This window comes from Rhinopithecus bieti, unplaced genomic scaffold (assembly GCF_001698545.2).
Source record: "Rhinopithecus bieti isolate Rb0 unplaced genomic scaffold, ASM169854v2 scaffold_5313, whole genome shotgun sequence".
In the NCBI taxonomy this organism is placed as follows: domain Eukaryota; kingdom Metazoa; phylum Chordata; class Mammalia; order Primates; family Cercopithecidae; genus Rhinopithecus; species Rhinopithecus bieti.
The window spans coordinates 435,202-455,887 of NW_016804705.1; the positions used below are offsets into that span (position 1 = coordinate 435,202).

At 39.6% G+C, this 20,686-nt stretch overlaps 1 protein-coding gene across 1 annotated transcript in view; it reads right to left on the minus strand.

Annotated features, from left to right (window-relative positions):
* THSD7B (thrombospondin type 1 domain containing 7B) overlaps window positions 1-20,686 on the minus strand; it is a gene marked incomplete at its 3' end in the record, with an annotated part of 522,306 nt that overhangs the window by 416,376 nt on the left and 85,244 nt on the right. Inside the window, exon 4 of the mRNA XM_017870201.1 lies at window positions 6,060-6,215. Coding sequence (XP_017725690.1) covers window positions 6,060-6,215 — 156 coding nt within the window. The remainder of the gene's footprint in view (window positions 1-6,059; window positions 6,216-20,686) is intronic.

A 20,686-nucleotide genomic window follows, 5' to 3' on the forward strand; every position in this document is an offset into this window, starting at 1 on the left:
AAAAAAAAAAAAAAAAAAAACTGTCTCTTAGCATATACTATCTATGAGAAAGCAAAATGATTTCATGGACTTCGCATTCAATGGAAAGCCTATCAAGCAGGCAAAGATGGAAAATGGAAATGTCCCCCATTTTTGTTACATAAGATCTAAAACATGTCAGCATTTTCCAACTTCAGCATGTTATCGAATTTGTTTAAGAGCATAAAAGACTGTCTTCAAAAAATAGTCATGGCTTCTCAGTTTCAAAATATCTTGTCCTTCAGGAATTTTTAAGGACTTGGATGCTCTCATTGAGGGAAGGAATCCCTGAAGTCCTTCCACGTAAGCAGCTGGCTGTTGTGACACCCTATAGGGAGCCTCCAGCAAATTCCTCTTTAGAACAACTTCAGTGGGCAATTCTGCCTTTCTAGTATATGTCTGAAAGGGACAAGGAAGTCATATAAATGTGTGTCTATATGTCAAGAAAAAATTAAAAAAATGCTTCATATCTTATGTGTAGAGTTTGTCTATGAGTGTTTATTTTTTCAGGCTAATTCTCTTCCCTGTATCTCTAATTATAACACTCTGGGAGTGTATCAAAGAGAAAGCAATAAATGATAAAACCTGACCCAATTTAAATTCCTCTGAAAGGCATCCTAGCTTCACTTGACAAGCACCAACCTGCGGATCAAGGTTCCCTTGTCTACCTGTCATGGCACCACGGAAGGGTGTGAAGGCTGTGAACATCGGCTGATTTTCTAATGTACTCTGAATAGCCGACAGCCACAAGTCTTCGATTCCTAATGGAAGGATTTCTGATTAAGAATAAAAGTCATGTAAAGATAATTTCCATAGTAACTAATTTCTTCTATTTGGTAATAAAACATTTCCTACTTTCCCATTCCTTTCTTCTTTTTTTCTTAATGTGAATGAAGGAAATGTACCAGAGCAATAACACAATGACTGGGAAAACCCAGAGAGGAGAAAAATGGTATTCTAGCCTACTTTCCTCTCTTTCTTTCTTTCTTTCTTTCTTTCTTTCTTTCTTTCTTTCTTTCTTTCTTTCTTTCTTTCTTTCTTTCTTTCTTTCTCTTTCTTTTGGCTGTCATTTGCTTGCTTTTCTCTTAAATACTCCACCTTTCTGGGTGTGTGTGTGTATTTTTTAAGAGTATGAAATATCTAGGAAAGTATAAATGTCCTAGATTTCTGCTAGTGGAATCACTGCATTTTAGAGTAGGGAATTCAAATGTGAAGCTAAACACTCCCGCTTATATCCCAGAGTTTTGCAATATTTAATGCATTAGCCTGTGTACCCCAGCTTCTGTAGAATTCTAAAGTATCTTTAGTTTGTACCAGTCAGTGATCCTGGCAGAACTCACAGTAGCATCATGGGACAGAAATCAAGACTGAGGGGGATCTCAGACCTAATACATACAAGTCAGTAGAAACAACAAGACTACTTGCTGTCATCATAACATGCTTGGATACATTGAAAGAACAGAATCATTTCCCTAGAGGGAAAACTCTATTCTTTATTCTTCCCAAGAGGGAATATAGGCAGGTGGTCCTGGCAGGTTTCAGCAAGACCTTACAAACCAAAATTCTCTCTGCTCTAGGGAAGCATTTATAAAATAGCAAACTCCTAGACCTGAATAACAACCATCAGGGCTTACCGTCCCTCCTGTCAGTGACTACAGTTCAGGGGACAACCATTCAGCCACAGTATGGATTCTATTAACAAATGGCTAATTCTCATCAATCCCAACATGTCCCTAAACTCTGCAGGAGGCTGTGGGGACAGTACCACCTTCAGGTGAGAGGTTCTACTGCCTCTATCCTCTCCTTCAGCCCTTTGCAAAGGCTGAGTCTCCCTTTGAAAAAAAGTATTGATTAGGGCAAAACACTCCTCACCTCTAGTTATCTGGTGTTCTTAGGCTACTCTCAGCACAACCTCCCTCCCTCCCACAACTGCAGTCTCTCTTCCCACTTCTTCCAATGATGACGTACTGGCACTAGATACATCCCATGCCCCACACCTTGTCTCCTGCATCCGCTCAATGATTTGCTCTCAGGAGTAATGGCTCACACTGACTAACGTGGTGCATGATGGGCAGATGGCTTCTCTTTTCAGAACTGAGCTTGTACTTTGATCCAAACTTCTTTAGGCTGATGGAAAAAACAACTAAGGAAGCTTAGGGTTTGGAGGGACACTGGACTCAAGATACAGGAAACCAGATCTTTAGAGCCAGCATGGACATCATTAAATCACCGCAGGACTTTAAACAAATTACCTTACTTCTTGACACTTTGGTGTTGTCATTTTGTGCAGTGCTTTATCCTTGTTGAGCCTAAATGCTGATCCAAAGTTGGGCAGTGTATTAGTTTCTAGAGCTGCCATAACTAAGTACTGGAAATTGGGCAACTTAAATCAACAGAAACGTATCATCTCACAGTCCTGCAGGCTGGAAGCCTGAAATCAAGGTGTCAGCGGGGCCATGCATCACATGCTCCCTCTAGAGGCTTTACAGAAGAATCCGTGCCATGCCTATCTCCTAGCTTCTGGGGGTTGTAGCTCTCCGTGGTGCTCCTTGGCTTGGAACACATTACTCCCAATGTCTGCCTCCACTTTCTTGTAGTCTCCCCTTTTGCCTTCTATGTCTCAATGTCCTCACATGTCACTCTCCTCTCTGGGTATGTCACTGTGCCCAAATATTCCTCTTCTTGCAAGAACACCAGTCACTGGAATAGAGCCTACCTTAATCTAGTATGAGCTAATTTTAACTTCATTACTTCTGAAATAACCCTATTTCCAAATAACATCCTATTCATATGTACCAGGGGTTGGGATTTGAACACATCTTTTTGGGAGAACACAATTCAACCTATAGCAAGTGGTGTCTTATGAAAGATGGATCAGGGTATATCTGAACAGGTTGGCTTTTACTACAAAGGAATAGGGGCCAACGGGGATAAAATGTGGCAAAAGTTACTTTGTGGAATGGGGCCAAGGGAGGGGTCTGAAGTTCCATGGGCCAGTTCTGAATTATCCGGAAAAATAAAACTGAAAGTTCAAGAAGCCAGTTTTTAACAGGAGTTTTGTGAAAATTTGAGCTCAAGTGACAAAAAATTGCAACACACAATTAGGGCAACCAGCCTGATCAACACGGAGAAACCCCATCTCTACTAAAAACACAAAAATTAGCCAGACATGGTAGTGCATGCCTGCAATCCCAGCTACTTGGGAGGCTGAGGCAGGAGAACTTCTTGAACCCAGGAGGCAGAGGTTGCAGTGAGCCAAGATCGTGCCACTGCACTCCAGACTGGGCAACAAGCGTGAGAAAGAAAGGAAAGGAAAGGAAGAAAAAGGAAAGAAAAGGAAAGAAAAGAAAGAAAAAAGAAAAGAAAAGAAAAGAAAAGAAAAGAAAAGAAAGGAGGGAGGGAGGGAGGGCCATTCTCTGAATTGCCATAGAGAATCCATGGCCCAGAACGAAGGGGAGAAAGCATTTAGTAAACATCTATTTAATAAACACCTATAAAACCTGGCCCTCAGAACTGCTTCTACCTGCCTGCAGTACTGGTACCTCACTTTTTTCTGAGGGAGTCACATCTCTCCATTCTCCGTCTGTGAAGTTTGAAGGGAACTGTTCCTCTCCTGATCCCAGTAGTGGCCACATGTCCAGGATTTGAACATGTAAACCCCACATCCTCCAGTCAGAGTAGTTGGTTCAGGACTGAGGACTTGACATAAAATAACTACAGAGATTCAATTCCTGGGACCAATGGAGAAGACATTTATTTCTGCTGTATGTACTACCTTAAATTGAACCTAGTATAGAGAAAAGCAGACACAAGAGATGGAGAGAGAGAGAGAACTGTAAAGGTAAAGAAAGAATCAGAAAACAAGACGGAGACCCATTGGCCTGTTTATACTATTGGATGCAGCCCTATCCTTTCTTCTCACTTCAGCTACATGAGCTCAAACAGTCTCTTCTTTTGACTTAAGTTGATATCAGTTGAGTTTCTGTCACCTATAACCATTAGTCTCCCAAGTAGTATAACCAAGAGTCTCCCAGATCTACTCGGTCTGATGTGGTTCTACAGCTTTGAAAGCAGATGAAGGCAGCACTTCATGTAGCAAAGTGATGCCACAGCCACAGTGACTGGGGGAGCCTTGGTCCAACCTCACATGATTTTCTGGACAGTGACCTAAGCAGGAGCAGCACAGGCTAAACATAAGATGGCTGTTCTAAAAATATGTAAATCACCCTGAGGAATCTCATATGACTACATGCAGCTGACTACATATATGTAGATCATAAGACTGCAAGCTATAGGTATTAGTATAAAAGGAAATTTATTTGTGTACACAAGCTGCAGAGGCATGGGGGACATTCTGGTTACATGTCAAATAAGAGAATTGCCCAAGGCCCTCTCCAGGCTTCATTGAGATCCAGATTTCTATGGTTTGACAAAAGAATGAAAGTTAGCTTCTTCCTGCCTGAAAGCCAATGCACATCTTCCTTGCTACCTTAGAACAAGAGTTAGAATGAAAGGAACAGCCCAGGAACAGGGGTAAGTGAGTCTGGGTGTGCATATGTGTGTATATGAGCACTCTAGGAATTACTGAAATGTGGGTTTTCATGTGAATGGAGCAGTAAGCAGTGAGCAGGGTTCTAGGAACACAAGCATGCTACCATCAAGTGTTTGGCCACGGATTCTTGCTTTGCATGTAATAACTAGAATCTAATTTCTAGAATGTCCTTGGATCTCATTTCTCTTGATAAAGGAAATATTTCTTTTTAGTACTGTCATTTAAGGGAACACAGTATCAAGAGAAACTAAAGGGTCAATGAAAGAGAAGACAAGATATCACTAGGAATGAACTTTTGAAGATGAAGATGTGTATTTTGATTACAAACTGAAGAAAACTAGACCACAGAGGCCTACAAAATTAAACAGGAATATAAAAGATGAAGATTTTTCCTCAAGCTCAAGATCAATATCAGAAATTAAACAATATGGGGCCGGGCGCGGTGGCTCAAGCCTGTAATCCCAGCACTTTGGGAGGCCGAGACGGGCGGATCACGAGGTCAGGAGATTGAGACCATCCTGGCTAACACGGTGAAACCCCGTCTCTACTAAAAAATACAAAAACTAGCTGGGCGTGGTGGCGGGCGCCTGTAGTCCCAGCTACTCAGGAGGCTGAGGCAGGAGGATGGCGTAAACCCGGGAGGCGGAGCTTGCAGTGAGCTGAGATCCGCCATTGTACTCCAGCCTGGGTGACAGAGTGAGACTCTGTCTCAAAAAAAAGAAAAAGAAAAAGAAACTAAACAATATACATAATGACCCTTGCAAAAATCCAAAATATAACATTGAATGTTAAATGTGGAAATCTAAAAAGAAATGCATAGATTTGCAAAACAGTTCTTTTCAGATGTGAGTGTGGAAATCATGTCCAATTTCCCCCATATAACCATTATACATAAACAAAACGTGAAGTGGCCAGGCATGGTGTCTTATGCCTGTAATCCCACCACTTTGGGAGACTCAGGTGGGCGGATCACGAGGTCAGGAGTTCGAGACCAGCCTGGCAAACATGGTGAAATCCCATCTCTACTAAAAATACAAAAATTAGCAGGGTGTGGTGACAGGCACCTGTAATATCCCAACTACTCAATAGGCTGAAGCAGGAGAATTGTTTGAACCCAGGAAACAGAGGTTGCAGTGAGCCAAGATCATACCATTGCACTCCAGCCTGGGTGACAGAGCAAGACTTCATCTTGGAAAACAAAACAAAACAAAACAAAACAAAACAAAACAAAACAAAACAAAAGATGAAGTTATACCAAATAGAGTAGTAGTCAACTATGAGTCTAACTGAAGGTCAATCAAGGTCAGATTTTGCACTCCACAGAAATGTCTCAGTTGCCTCCCTAAAACTGAATACCGTCAGGCTTGAGCTGGTTATCTAAATTTTGTAAACAAATATTGTCTTAAGCAGGCTTAATCAGTGACTTAGCTACCAGAATAAATGTTTGCACACTGGCAGTAAATGAAGCGCATGCAAACAAGGCACTCACCTTTTTTCCCCTGAGGATCACGGCAGTTTTCATGGATGCACAAGCCCCAGGCTGACCAGGAAGATACTATGCAGTCCGTAGAGCAAGGGTTATTGCAGAGCTGAGAGGGCAACGGGGCAGGTCCCACACATAATGTCTTTTCCACAGGTCTAGAGACTGAGGGACAAAAAGATAACGGACCATGTCACATTTTCTGGACATCCTTAGCATTGTTTCTGCCTTTATTTGCATGCCTGCCTTGCAAATAACACTTTATAGCTAAAAAGAACATATGCAAAGAAAACATCAACACTTTCTAATATGGGTTGTTTAGTTCACATGATTAGTATTTTGGTTGAGAAAAGGCAAAGAAGACAGAGGCAAAGTGCATGCACTTGAAATTCCTGCTTTGCAGGGTATTCCCTGGGAATCAAAGAGAGAACTGGAAATATCATAGATACAAATTACCTAGAGTTATGACTTTTTAAAAAATTAAATGGCTTTGTGAAGTTTCAAGACGAGTCTATCTCAACTATATAAATGACTGGGTCACTGTGAAAAAAATCCAGATCGAAGCCCTGAGGTAGAGTGTTTAGCATAACCAATCTACTGCTGTGACTCCCCTGAGTGGGGGAGCTGGCAAAGACACACAAGAAAAATGGGTCTTAGGATAAGAAGAAAATTCAGAATCTGTGACTGCAGAACTGGCCCTTGGAAATCAGTTTCATTTGTGAGGCTACACAGAGGCCCAAGTGTCCCCTTGGAAAATGACTAGTAGCTTCCAACTCTTCCTGGTGTGCACCTGCACCCAGAGTGGGGCTACATGGAGGTCACTTCAGGTTGCAGCAACCATCTCTCCATCAAGCGTTCACTATGTGTCCTCTGTATGCAGATACTTTATTTTTTTTCTTTTATATTTTTGCTTTTTTAAATTTAATTAATTAATTTATTTTTTGAGACAGGGTCTCACCCCGTCACCCAGGCTGGAGTGCAGTGGTACCATCATAGCTCACTGTAGCATCAACTTAATCGATCTTCCCACCTCAGCCTCCTGAGTAGGTGGGACCACTGGTGCATGCCACCATGCTCGGCTAATTTTTTCTATTGCTTTTTGTGGAGAGAAGGTCTCCCTATGTTCCCTAGGCTGTTCTGAAACTCCTGGGCTCAAGCAATCTGCCTCCATCAGCTTCCCAAAGTGCTGAGATTACACACGTGAGCCACCATGCCTGGCCAGGAGACTCTTTCTAGGCACCATGAGAATACATAGAAGAAGGAGAAGACAAGATCCTAATCCTTGTGAAGATTGTAATTGCATAGGAGCTAGGATAGTAATACTTGGAGATGACACTCTAAAGGAACAGATAGATGCATTAAGCAATTATTCTTGCATAGAGAGACCCTAAACTAGGAAGGCTTTGAAGCAATCTAGAGTTTCTTTTAGAAAATGGTTAAAGTTCCAAAAATGTTACTTTACACTAGTTTGTACTATTGTCTAAATATTTCTGATATGTCATTTTCATTCAGTTGAGAAGACTAGAAATGCCTCCAAGGTGGACACTGAGGTGAGAGGAGTGAGTTGTAAATCACACCATCTATTTTCTGTCTTACGCTTAACACATGTGTAAGAGTCAAATCTGGTCAGAGTGAAAATAAGTTGCAGCACTGACCAGCAGAACTTCGAACACCAAAATAGCAGCAAAACAAAAAAATACTGTCATGACATAGTTGCAACCCATGGGGAAAAAGTATTTCTAATGAACAATGAGGCAGCCTGAGCTGCTTATGAGGGTGAAAGGAAAAGAGAAGCTGTGAAAGAAAATAATGTTTTATTTGCAATTAATTCTTTTCCAGTTTACCAAAAGGATTTGATATGACTTAAAATAAAGGGCAAGTGCAAAGCAAGATTGCCAATGTAAATGTTACAGTTTGCAAGCCATGTGGAGGGGACAGAGAAAGGAAGAGAGAACAGGTATTAGGGGAATGTAAAGGGATTGCCCAGGGAGACTGAGGAGAGGTGGCAATCAAACAAAGGTTGTGCTTAAAATGGGAACAATAGGATGAGAAGCTGGAGTGACCGGAACTGGGGATGCACAGATGAGACTGATGAACCATGGGTAAAGGGGAACCCAAGAGATGGGGAAGGGGTTTGTGATTCCGCGCCAGGGTTGAGGAAATCAAGACACACACAAGACAGTCATTCATTGAGTAAATCATGCATTCATTTCAAAACACTGAGCATCCATCTAAATGAGGCACTCTTGAGTGGTGTCTGGTTACAAGTAGAGCTCTCAGTCTAAAAGGGTAAATCAAGCAGTATATTAACAGAGTTGATGAAAGAGATGTGCCAGAGCATTGTATAAGTAGAAAGCTGCATAGCTGGATGGCTTAAGGCAGAAGTGTATTTAAATCTGGTCTCATACATGTTAGCATGTGTTCTCACAAACTCAAACTTTAGTTCCTAAAACAAAACCTTGGTAATGATGGAAAAGAAAGAAAGAAAAACAAAACCTTGGTAACGATGGTAATGATGGGCCATGTAAGCTGATGTTTAATAAGCATTTATAATGCATGCCAGGCACTAGTTATAACCTGCTTATCAACATTAATTCATTTAGTCTGCATAACTTCCCTTTGAGATATATGTTGTTATTATCTCTAGTTTTAAAATAAGGAAACTGAGGCACCGAAATGTTCACTTATTCACATTCCCAGCTAGTGAGCAGTGGACCTGGGATTGGGATCTAGGCATCTGGGTCTGAGTTTATCTTCTTAATCACAGCCCTATATGACCTTGGCATTTGTCATTCAACCTATATTAAGCACCTGCCATGTATAGAACACTTCTCGAGTGGCCTTGGACTGATACAGTTTTCCCTCTTTGTTGTGTGTAGCTTCTGAATATAACTAGAATGAGCTGAAAACGCAACATCCAGAGATAAGGGGGAAGCTAGCCAAAACAGCCCCGGCTATGCTCCAGTCCCCCATAAGAACAAGATGTTCTTCAACATTTTTAGCCCAGCATGTCAGGCTTCCCCCAAGATAAAACTCAAGATGGGCCACTTTTCAGGGTCCCTCATCTGCAGTACAAGTGGGGTAGGCAGAGTGGAGACCCCATCCACCCTGGGCAGCTTTCTGTACCGTGGGGCACCAGCTCACAATGAATCGTAGGCATCTGTTGTCCCTTGCTGCCTATCTGTGAGTAATAAATCTGCTTCATATAACTTGTTGCATATGAGTGTATTCTCTCCCACTGGACTCAGACAAGTTGGTAACCAGTGCACAGTGGACCTGCATCACACCATTTGTTAACACTGTGTTAGGTGCTGAAGCCACAATGGTGAGTAAAACATACCAGGTTTCTGTCTTCATGGAGTCCATATTACAGCAAGAACTGATAATAATTGTATATGGATCCACGAATCCTAGTAAGACTGGAAAGCTGTATTACTGCCCTCTTTTCCTTGCCATGGCTGTCTCTCTCATTATTAAGAAGATACTCTAAGCCCCTCAGCCCCAAGATCCAACTGACAGCTGCTGCCACAATCTCTATACTTGATGTAGGGCCCTGCAGTTGAAAGTACTCAGTCAACCGGAGCAACTCTCAGGCACACAGTAGGCAAGCACTACAGTGTATCTGAAGCTCCCAGCATGTCTGTGCAGGAAGGGCTTATGGTTGGCAGTGCAGCTGAAAAAAGCCTGGGAAATACGTTCTTAAGCTGCGTTTGTCAAGGACACGGTGTCTACACAGATATTATGCTTATGTGGCTTATTTTTAGAGGCCTGTTGAGGACTATGGGGGTTGTGAGGTTAAGTCCCCAGAGTCCCCTTTGATAAATATTTAACTGTCAATTAGTTGACTATTGAACATTAGAACTAGTGGTACTCTCAGATTTGAAATTAGAGAAGGACATGGTTTGCTGGAAAAGAACAGCGAGGGATTCCTCTGGGGACTACTAAGTGACATATTGGAGGACCAGGGGTGGGAAAGAGACCATTTGTCAAAGTAGTCATGTCTCTTCAGCACCTGCTGTTTTGATGGACAGTGAATCTTAATCCATATCAATAAATTATTCCAGTGTCTGGTGACAAGTCTAAGATGCTTCATTTAGACACTGAATCAATGTGCTTGGGTCAGCCTGTCTCTATCACAGACCCACTGTGCCCACCCCAGGCTAAATTTGTTCTAGAAATAAATCATGAGTAAGTCACAAAGAACTCACCAGCTTCAGACCACTTGGCAAGTCACATCTTCCAGAGAAGAGTAAACAGGATATTTCTATGCTCCAACAGTCAATAGGACTTTTGGAGCTAGAGGGAGCTTTAGAGCTGATTTAATTCAATTCATCAATTTTACTGAAAACTAAGCCCCGAAGACTGGGTGGTTTCTCCAAGTTCATTCAGCAAGCACAGGGCAAAGCAAGAGCTAAGCCTCTACCCAAGTGGCCAGCTCATCTATCCTTCTTGGTTTTCCTTCCATAGAATGAAAACCTCAGACAGTGCAGATGTGGTCATTTCTACCAAGGATATTTTGTCTATGAATCACAGTGACCAGAACTGGAGGCAACAAATGACACGACAGATCCAAGACTCTTTAAATAAATGTAACACTTTAAACCCTTTATACCGTTAAATAAAATCCAAATCCTTCCCCTCCTTCATTGCTACTGCAAAACTCCAGTCTTTTCCCAAATGGTCCGTATCAAGAAGGCAGTGAGAACAAAATTTGCTCCAGTTCAAATGACTATCATACTTTTTAAAAATTTGTGACTGTTCAGGTTGAAATGAATTTATCTCAGGAAGTGAGTGGGGTGAAGGCATTTCCTGGGTCACCTAAAGTTGGGCGATCTATGCAATTTACTCTCTGTGGCTTCGGTTCTCTTTGGCCAAACTCCAGCCATGACATTTTTAGTAAGAACTGCTGCTTTTCTATTCACCTGCACTCCTTTCTCTGAAACTACTACCTGAAACAAATGTATTTCTATTAATTAGCTCTGTCTTCTCTTAATGCAATAAGCCCCTAGGAGCAGGTCTGTGCTCTCCCACTTCCTCCAGCTGCCTCTTAAACCATGTCACCTTGGAGCCTTCTGCCATTCCTGCGTTGACCAACTGCCAGACTAGATAAGCAATTATCCAAGGTCTTGTAGGCTATTTAGGCTTGGTAGGCAGCAATGTTAATCCCCACAGAGACTCTTCATGGTCACAAAATGTTAGAGAGTCAAAATAACATGTAACTCAGACAAATCTGGATCACTACCTAGCAGCATCTTTCTAAATGCTAAGGAAAATATTATAGTATTGTAAGTGATTGCACATATGCAGTAGTCATTAATATTTTGAATACTTTGGTATCTAACCTGGAATTTTTCATTTGCAATATGAAATTATTAAATTCACCTGCCTCACAAGAAATGTTAAAGTCTGCTACTAATGATTGCAAAGTCACCTTAAATAATGAATTCCTCCATGAACAGAATGTTAATTAACAGGAGGAAAAATATGCTGGGTAGGGAGTACGTTTAATGTTAAGGAAAAAAACTGTTCTTAATTCTAGGAATGAACGAAGTTCACGATTTTCATTAATGACATGGTGAATTCAGATGAGCATACAAATTCATTCAAAATGAATTGTAATTAAGAGGAAAATGCCTGTTGTGATCATTAGTATGTAACTGCCATTGTAAAGATAAATGAGTATCATTCTTTGAAATTAAATCAAACTCTACTCCAAACTAATTTGCATTAACCCAGAAATAAGATGCTAAAGAATCAATGAGTATACATTTTCCCACCCCCATTGATAGCCATTTTGTAAGATTTAAATTTCAGTGCATTTAAACTCCTCAAAAAGAAATTAAAATAGAATTACATAATAGTATTTAATTAATTATAATTAATAAGCATGTATCCCCTTTAATTTAAATACAAGAAGTTATATTTGCTTAAAGTAAAAGAGGTACTATAAAGAGTCATTGGCGCTTTCTTGTTTTTAAATATATCTATTACTGAATGAAAAATCAAGTCAGTCTTTCAAAATTCAGAAAGTGTTGGAGGTAATTCTGCCAAGGCATACCGGAGTTCATCTTTCCTTTAGGACAAAAAGAAGTATCTTACAGATGGTAGAGGAATTCGTCACAAGGTACTAATATTTTCCCCAGCATTTTTAAAAAAGTAGAGATGAAAAGAAAATAAAGGTACTGTTATTTTCTAAGAGCCCCCAAAACCAATTTAGGTTTTGCTTGCTTTCTACCTTAGGGGTACCTAAGTAACCTTACAAATAAAACATTCTATCTTCAGTTAATTTTAAATATGATCTTGATTTCCAGAATATAACATCAACCTCCTCAAAGAAGTCAAAGAAGTTATAGTAATTTCCATTTTCCAAATCAAATGAAGGCACCGTAAACCTCAAAGGAAATTCTCGCTCAAAGACTCAGAACTCCCTAATTCCATGGGCTTTTCCAGAAACAACCAGAAAAGCATCAGCAATTGCTCAAATTTAATTTGAAACTAATGAAGGAGCCTACTTATGTAAAAATGCTACTTTCTAAATGATTTTTGAGAAACAATATTGCCCCTGATATATTCATTTAGGGAGTACGTTGACTTGGCAGAAACTCAATTCACCTACTGCTAAAATAAATAGGCCTCTTCTACAGACTGAAGGAGTCAAACGGTGGAAGGTGAAAGATAAATAATTTTACGATTTTAACCATAAAGCGATTTTCCTTCAAGAAGCATCATGCATTGTTTCAGTTGACTGTTGCCACGGGGATTTGCAAAATAATAAGTCTTTTAACTTAGTAAACAGAATAAAATTGTCTCCTAGCACTTATAGGCTGCTTAAAGAATTAAATCACATCTTATCCTATTATACCTAATAAAGATTAATTTTAGCCATATTGTGACTCTCTTGGCAAAGTACCATACAATACAATTTGGCAGGAAGATGTGTGTATATGTACAGCAGATTTCATATCTAAAAATAATTCCTGCAATTAGAAATAATGATGTAAAATTTGGCCACATGTCAAAAAGTTTTCAGAATTTCATTCATTTCATATAGCCAATTAGAAAATGAATATCAACTAGTGATTTTCCTAATGATAAAGAGTAACAGCACCATAGGCAAAGATAGAAAACACTCTTCAGGAGAAAATAAAGGCAAAACAAGTGAGATACACATGTAATTTTAGAAAGAAATCAAAGTCAATAGCCACCAATTACATAATTAAGGAAAAAATAAAGTAGCCTTCAGCCATATATTTATCTGTTTCTATTATCATATGTTCTCTCCTCTGTCACCCTTTTGAAACCTATTTTCTGATTATTTCTCAGACCTTTGGCTCACAGATAAAAGAAGAGCATGGAGAAGATAGAACAAGAGCTGATCTAAAGGACATCTTATCCAGTTCATGAAGTTATTCTCACTCACTAATGAGAACAATAATGTATTCTCCCATTATTGATGACACAGAAGAGAAAGGAAGTAAGTGAGAGATGGGGAGTGGTCAGAAAAGAGAAAAGTAAAAGGCCGAGAGGCAGGTAAAATGAAAGTTATCTCCAGAGATTTCAAGGGCAGAAATATGCAGTGTGAGGGAAGGGCAGCTTTCAAAAGGTCCAACAGTCCTCTTTAGACCCAGTGCTTTGTAACTTATAATTCATTTTCTTTTCCAAAGAAACTATGACAACAGTTAAATGAAAGCCAGTCTTCCCAGGAATGATCACAAATGCCTATTTAACTGACTAATGTTGGTATTAATAGCTAATAGGCATTGACAACCCACTTGACTCTTGGTGTTATGCTAATGGCTTTAATGTGATTTCTCATTTAGTCACCACAATTCACTCAGGTGCATACAATTATCATTTCCATTTTACAGATGAGATAACTGAAGGTAAGTTATTTGCCTCAAATTACAAGGCTAACAAGTGACAAACTCCAGGCTTCTTAAATGTCCACATCCTTTAATACTACACTATACAATGATTTTGTATTTGTAAGAAAAATTATAATAGAAAAGCAGGCTGTTGTAGTAATAATCAACTAGGAAAAAAATAACCGACCATTTTGTCTGCTTCCAAAAAATATTTGAAGTGAGACAAAATAGAAAAAAATAGGTTTAAAAATGTCACCAGTACAAGCTAAACCTTAGGAAAGGCAAGTGTTGTTAAAGTAAAAGAAGCTAGGTGAGTATTTTTGTGGTAATTCTAAAAGGTACTTAAGATTATTTCCAAAGGCTTGAGAGAGGGGATGAAATGTATTTATATTGACTATTTCCATTTTAACATTTAGTTGTAGGACCATTCCTAAAAGCATTTAAAGAGTTCACTACAAGCACCCCTCCTCTTCAAGTTTTGCTTGAAAGGCAAAGAATGACCAAAAAAAAAAAAAAAAAACCCATTAAGGTAGCTTTGAAACTGGGGAAGGGGTGGCAACTGGGTGCAAAGGTCACCCTCCACTAGCTACAAATACAGTCATGTGCCACATAATGACACTTCACCTCAAGGACAGACTGCACAGACAACTGTGGTCCCATAAGATTATAATGGACCTGAAAAATACCTGTTGCCTAAGGACATCATAGTCATCCTAATGTCATAGTGCAATGCATTATTTACATTTGTGGTGATGCTGTATAAACAAACCTGTGATGCTGCTAGTCATATAAAAGTACAGCACATACAATTATGTACAATATATAATATTTGGTAATAAATAATAGTATTACTGGTTTGTACATTTATTATACTACACTTTATATTGTTAGAGTGTACTCCTTCTACTTATCAAAATAATTAACTGAAAAACAGCCTCAGGCAGGTCCTTCAGGAGGTATTCCAGAAGAAGGCATTTTTTTTTGTTTGTTTTTGTTGTTGTTTTTTATACTTTAAGTTCTAGGGTACATGTGCATTGTTAACAAAGGAGATAGCAGATCCATGTGTGTTACTGCCCCTAAAGATCTTCCAGTTGGACAAGATGCAGAGGTGGAAGACAGTGATACTGATGATCCTTACCCTATGTAGGCCTAGGCTAATCGTGTGTGTTTGTGTCTTAGTTTTTAACAAAAAAGTTTAAAAGTATAAAATAAAAAATAAAACAGTTAAAAATGGAAAAAAGCTTACAGAAAGGATAAGATGAAAGAAAATATTGTTGTGCAGTTGAACAATTGTGTTTTTTGTTTAAGCTAAGTGTAATAACAAAATAGTTAAAAGTTTTAAAAAATTGAGAAGTTTATGAAGTACAAAAGTTAAGCTAAGACTAATTTATTATTGAAAAGAGGAGTTTTAAAAATAAATTCAGTGTAGGATAAGTGTACAGTGTTTACAAAGTCTAGAGTAGTGCACAGTAACATCCTAGCCCTTCACACTCACTCTGGACTGATCCACCAGAGCAACTTTGACTCCTATGAGCCCAATTCATGTAAGCGCCCTACACAGATGTGCCAGGTTTTAATCTTTTACACTGTATTTTTATGGTATCTTTTCTATGTTTAGATATGTTTAGATATATAAATACTTTACCACCGTGTTATAATTGCCTACAGTATTCAGCACAGTAACATGCTGTACAAGTTTGTAGCCTGTGAGCATTAGGCCATACCATATAGCCTAGGTGTGAGTGGACTATCCCAACTAGATTTGTGTAAGTACACTCCATGATGTACAAAGACAAGATCATCTAACAAAGCATCTCTTAGAAGGAACCCCCTCGTTAAGCCCTGTATTAGTCCATTCCCATGCTGCTGTGAAGAAATACCCGAGACTGGGTAATTTATAAAGAAAAGAGTTATAATTAACTCACAGTTGTTCAGGGCTGGGGAGGTCTCAGGAAACTTACAATCATAGAAGAAGGGGAAGAAACATGTCCTTCTTCACATGGCAGCAACAAGGAGAAGTGCAGAGTGTAGGGGGGAAGTCCCTTATAAAAACATCAGATCTCATGAGAACTCACTCACTGTCATGAGAACAGCATGGAGGTAACCACCCTCATGATCTCAATTACCTCCCACCGAGTCCCTCCCACATGTGGAAACTATGGGAAATAAAATTCAAGATAAGATTTAGGTGGGAACACAGCCAAACCATATCATTCTGCCCCGGCCCCTCCCAAATCTCATGTCTTCACATTTCTTTCTTTTTTTTTTTTTTGAGATGGAGTTTCACTCTTGTTGCCCAGGCTGCAGTGCAGTGATGCCATCTCAGTTCACCACAACCTCCGCCTCCTGGGTTCAAGTGATTCTCCTGCCTCAGCCTCCAGAGTAGCTGGGATTACAGGCATGCACCACCACACCTGGTTAATTTTGTATTTTTAGTAGAGACAGTGTTTTCTCCATGTTGGTCAGGTTGGTCTCGAACTCCTGACCTCAGGTGATCTGCCCACCTCGGCCTCCCGAAGTGCTGGGATTATAGGTGTGAGCCACTGTACCCAGCCATGTCTTCACATTTCAAAATGCAATCATGCCTTCCCAAAAGTTCCTCAAAGTCTTAACTCGTTCCAGCATGAACCCAAAAGTCAAAATCCAAAGTCTCATTTGAGACAAGTCATGTCCCTTCCACCTATAAGCCTGTAAAACCAAAAGCAAGTTAATTACTTCCTAGATACCATGGGGATATAGGCATTGGGTAAATACACCCATTCCAAATGGGAAAAATTGGCCAAAATGAAGGGGCTACAGGCCCCATGCAAGTCTGAAATCCACAGAGACAGTCAAATCTTAAAGCCCCAGAATGATCTCCTTTGACTCCACATCTCACGTCCAGGTCATGCAAGAGGTGGGCTCCCATGGCCTTGGGCAACTCCACCCCTGTGACTTTGCAGAGTATAGCCTGCCTCCTGGCTGCCTTCACAGGGTGACATTGACTGTCCTCAGCTTTTCCAGGTACAGAGAACAGGAAAGCTCATGGGATTCACTAGGTCCCAAGTAGTGCAAGCTGTTGGTGGATCTATCATTCTGGGATCTGGAGAATGGTGGCCCTCTTCTCACAGCTCTACTAGGCAGTGCCCTGGTGGGGACTCTGTATGGGAGCTCTAACCCCATATTTCCCTTCCACACTGCCTTAGCAGAAGTTCTCCATGAGGGTCTTACCCCTGCAGAAAACTTCTGCCTGGACATCCAGGTATTTTCATATATCCTCTGAAATCTAGGTGGAGGTTCCCAAACCTTTATTCTTGACTTCTGTGCACCAAAAGGCCCAACATCACATATAAGCCACCGAGGCTTGGAATTTCCACCCTCTGAAGCAACAGCCTGAGCTGTACATTGGCCCCTTTTAGCCATGGCTGGAGCTGAAGCAGCTGGGATACAGGGCACCACATTTGAGGCTGCATAGAGCAGGGGTGCCCTGGACCCAGCCTATAAAATCATTTTTCCTTCCCAGGTCTCCAGGCCTGTGATGGGAGGGGCTGCCACAAATGTCTCTGACATGCCCTGAAGACATTTTCCCTATTGTCTTAGTGACTAACATTTGGCTCATTTTTACTTATGCAAATTTCTGCAGCCAGCTTGAATTTCTTACCCCAAAATGAGGTTTTCTTTTCAATAGCATCATCAGGCTGCAAGTTTTCCAAACTGTTATGCTCTGCTTTCTCTTGAGCACTTTGCTGCAAATTTCTTCTGCTAGATAGCCTAAATCATCTCTCTCAAGTTCAAACTTCCACAAATCTCTAGGGCAGAGGCAAAATCCCACCAATCCCTTTGCATAGCATGAGTGACCTTCACTCCAGTTCCCAACAAGCTCTTCATCTCCATCTGATGCCACCTCAGCCTGGACTTTATTGTCCATATCACTATTAGCATTTTGGTCAAAGCCATTCAACGAGTCTCTAGAAAGTTCCAAACTTTCCTACATTTCCCTGTCTTCTGAGCCCTCCAAGCCTCTAGGAAGTTCCAAGCTTTCCCACATATTCCTATCTTATTCTGAGCCCTCCAAACCTGTTCCATCCTCTTCTAAAGTCACTTCCACATTTTCAGGTATCTTTACAGCAGTGCCTCACTCTCTGCAGTACCAGTTTTTTGTATTAGTCCATTCTCATACTGCTATGAAGAAATACCTGAGACTGGATAATTCATAAAAGAAAGAGGTTTAATTGACTCACAGATTTGCAGGGCTGGGGAGGCCTCAAGAAACTTATAATCATGGTGGAAGGGGAAGCAAACACATCCTTCACGTGGTAGCAGCAATGAGAAATGAAGAGCAAAGAGGGGGAAAAGCCCCTTATAAAACCATGAGACCTCACGATAACTCACTAACTATCATGAGAACAGCATGGAGGTAACCACCCCCATGGTTCAATTACCCCCCACCAGGTCCCTCCCATGACACTTGGAGATTATGGGAACTACAATTCAAGATAAAATTTGGGTGGGGACACAGCCAAACCATATCAAGCACCTAATGTCACTATAATGTAAGTAGCATAAATTCTTTCTTCTTTTCAATTAAGAAAGGCCAGAGGTGAGAGTAAAATGTCCCTAAGGCAAATGATCAAGAATTTGAAGGGAGAAGGATGTTTAAAAAAATACAAAAGCATGGTTAAGATAAGAATGTCTGAGAGGAGAGAAAAGGAACAGGAAGATCTGGTAAGAAAGAGGTGAGAAAAATCAGAGCTAGGTCTTGCAGTCTCGCAGACTTCAGTCCTGGTCACAAGATGCCCTTTTAGCCCACGGGGTGAATCAAGCAAGACAAACCTTCACCTGTGTCCCTTCAGAAGGTAGGTACCCTGACCTAAAGTATCTGAATGGAAATCTGTAATAATGATAGCAAGAAGGAGAAATCCACATTCTCTAAAATAACACTCTTCTCCAAAAACATTGTCACAAACTCCAAAGCTTAAACCTCTTTATAAGGGACGAAAAAAAAGCAGACAAGGTCCAAGTAAGAACCCTGTGTCTTTAAAATAAATATATGCCTTTTTTAAAAAAGGAAGGAATAATGAAGGTCTCATTGTAACTGATGTCCTTGTTAGCATATGCTACTTTAAATTTGCAAATCATTTTAGACTAAACAAGTTAATTCAACTTCACAGGAAGGCTCATGGGATTCACTAGGTCCCAAGTAGTGACAGGAACAAGAGTCCGCAGAATTTTTAAAATACAGACTAGTTCATTCTTCTGTGTGAGGAAACGCTAACCCCTTTACTGCAAAACTGAACAAAAGCACCTTCTGCCCAGGTGCATTCATGTATTAAAAGTCCCACTTGTATAGCTTTTCACTATGCCACAGTCAGTATTCTAAATTAGTAGCTTCCAACCTATCTAAACAAATGGAGCCTAACACAGACCCAAGTCAGAGGCACTGGGTCAAAATTGGGAACAGGCTAGCAGAGAGTACAATAAGGATTTATACTTTATAAAAATCTTTATGATTACCAGGTTGGGGAGTCATTCTTGTGAATAATTTATGAAGTATAATTTTGACAAGCCAATTGACAAAATACTCTCATTTAAAAACCATTAAACTGAGAGTCTACTACTACTACTGTGAACCGGGCAAATCTCTTAGCAATTGAGCTTCAACAAAATAAACATATTAGACTATACAGTGTTTCTCACCTATATTACATGATCTCCTCCCTAATTTTTTAAACATTTTTTTCCTAATTGTCTCTTCCTCCCTTATATTTTCTTAATAAAAGTATGCTGTATATCTGCATATGTGCTGTATATGTATTTATGCTTTATATATATTAAGTGCAATATTTTATTTAACCCTAAGAACTAATTTTTATCCCCATGGGGGTGATATCACCCCTACTGAGAATGCCTGGACTAGATCACATATTGAACACTTAATGTACTAAACAACATACAATTATAGTCTAATTTAATTAATAAGAAAATTCTATGAGATGAGTACTACTAGTATCTCCAGTTTTCAATGAGACAACTGAAGTTGTTTTTTTTTAAATCTCTCCAAGATTTTATGATCCCTAAATGGCTGAGGCAAGACTTGAACTCAGAGAGTGTGATACTAGTTGTCCCTCTTTATCACCATGTCAGACCCTTCCGGGTTAAGGATTTGAAACTCTTGGATTTGTTGCACATTTCCATGGCTATAGACTGAAATCTATCTTTTTGACTACAGTGCATCTCAGCACCTGTGTATTGCCTATAGTTAAAATTTATATGCTGATATTTTTATTATAATGAGTGGGAGATAATGTTTTAGTCAATAAGATACACTATTTTCTGGTAGCATTCTAGTACATGAGGAGAATATGGAAACTTAAAAACAACTGATATGCTCTAGAGTTTTATGAATTTTTTTCTTTTGTTTAAATAGCAGACATGTTATAAAAAGTTGTCTTAATTTGTATATGCCTAAATTTTTCACATATACATATATCATCAGATGAAACAGGCAATAAAATGAAGCGGACAATTATTTACATCTTCAAATACTACAATTGTCTTCTGTGAAGTTTGAGAGAAGGGATCAAAGATAATGAGATAATAATTATTTCATTTAAAAATGAAATTAGATGATTTTACACTAAAAACAATGTGGATATATCTGGAGGTTCTTAAATGCAAATAAACACTGATTCTGAAAGTGTTATTACATATTTCTAAAAGGACAGGTAAAATGAATTTTCAAAGTAATACAGTTTTTTAATAACATAAGAAAACTACAGGTGCAGCAATCTT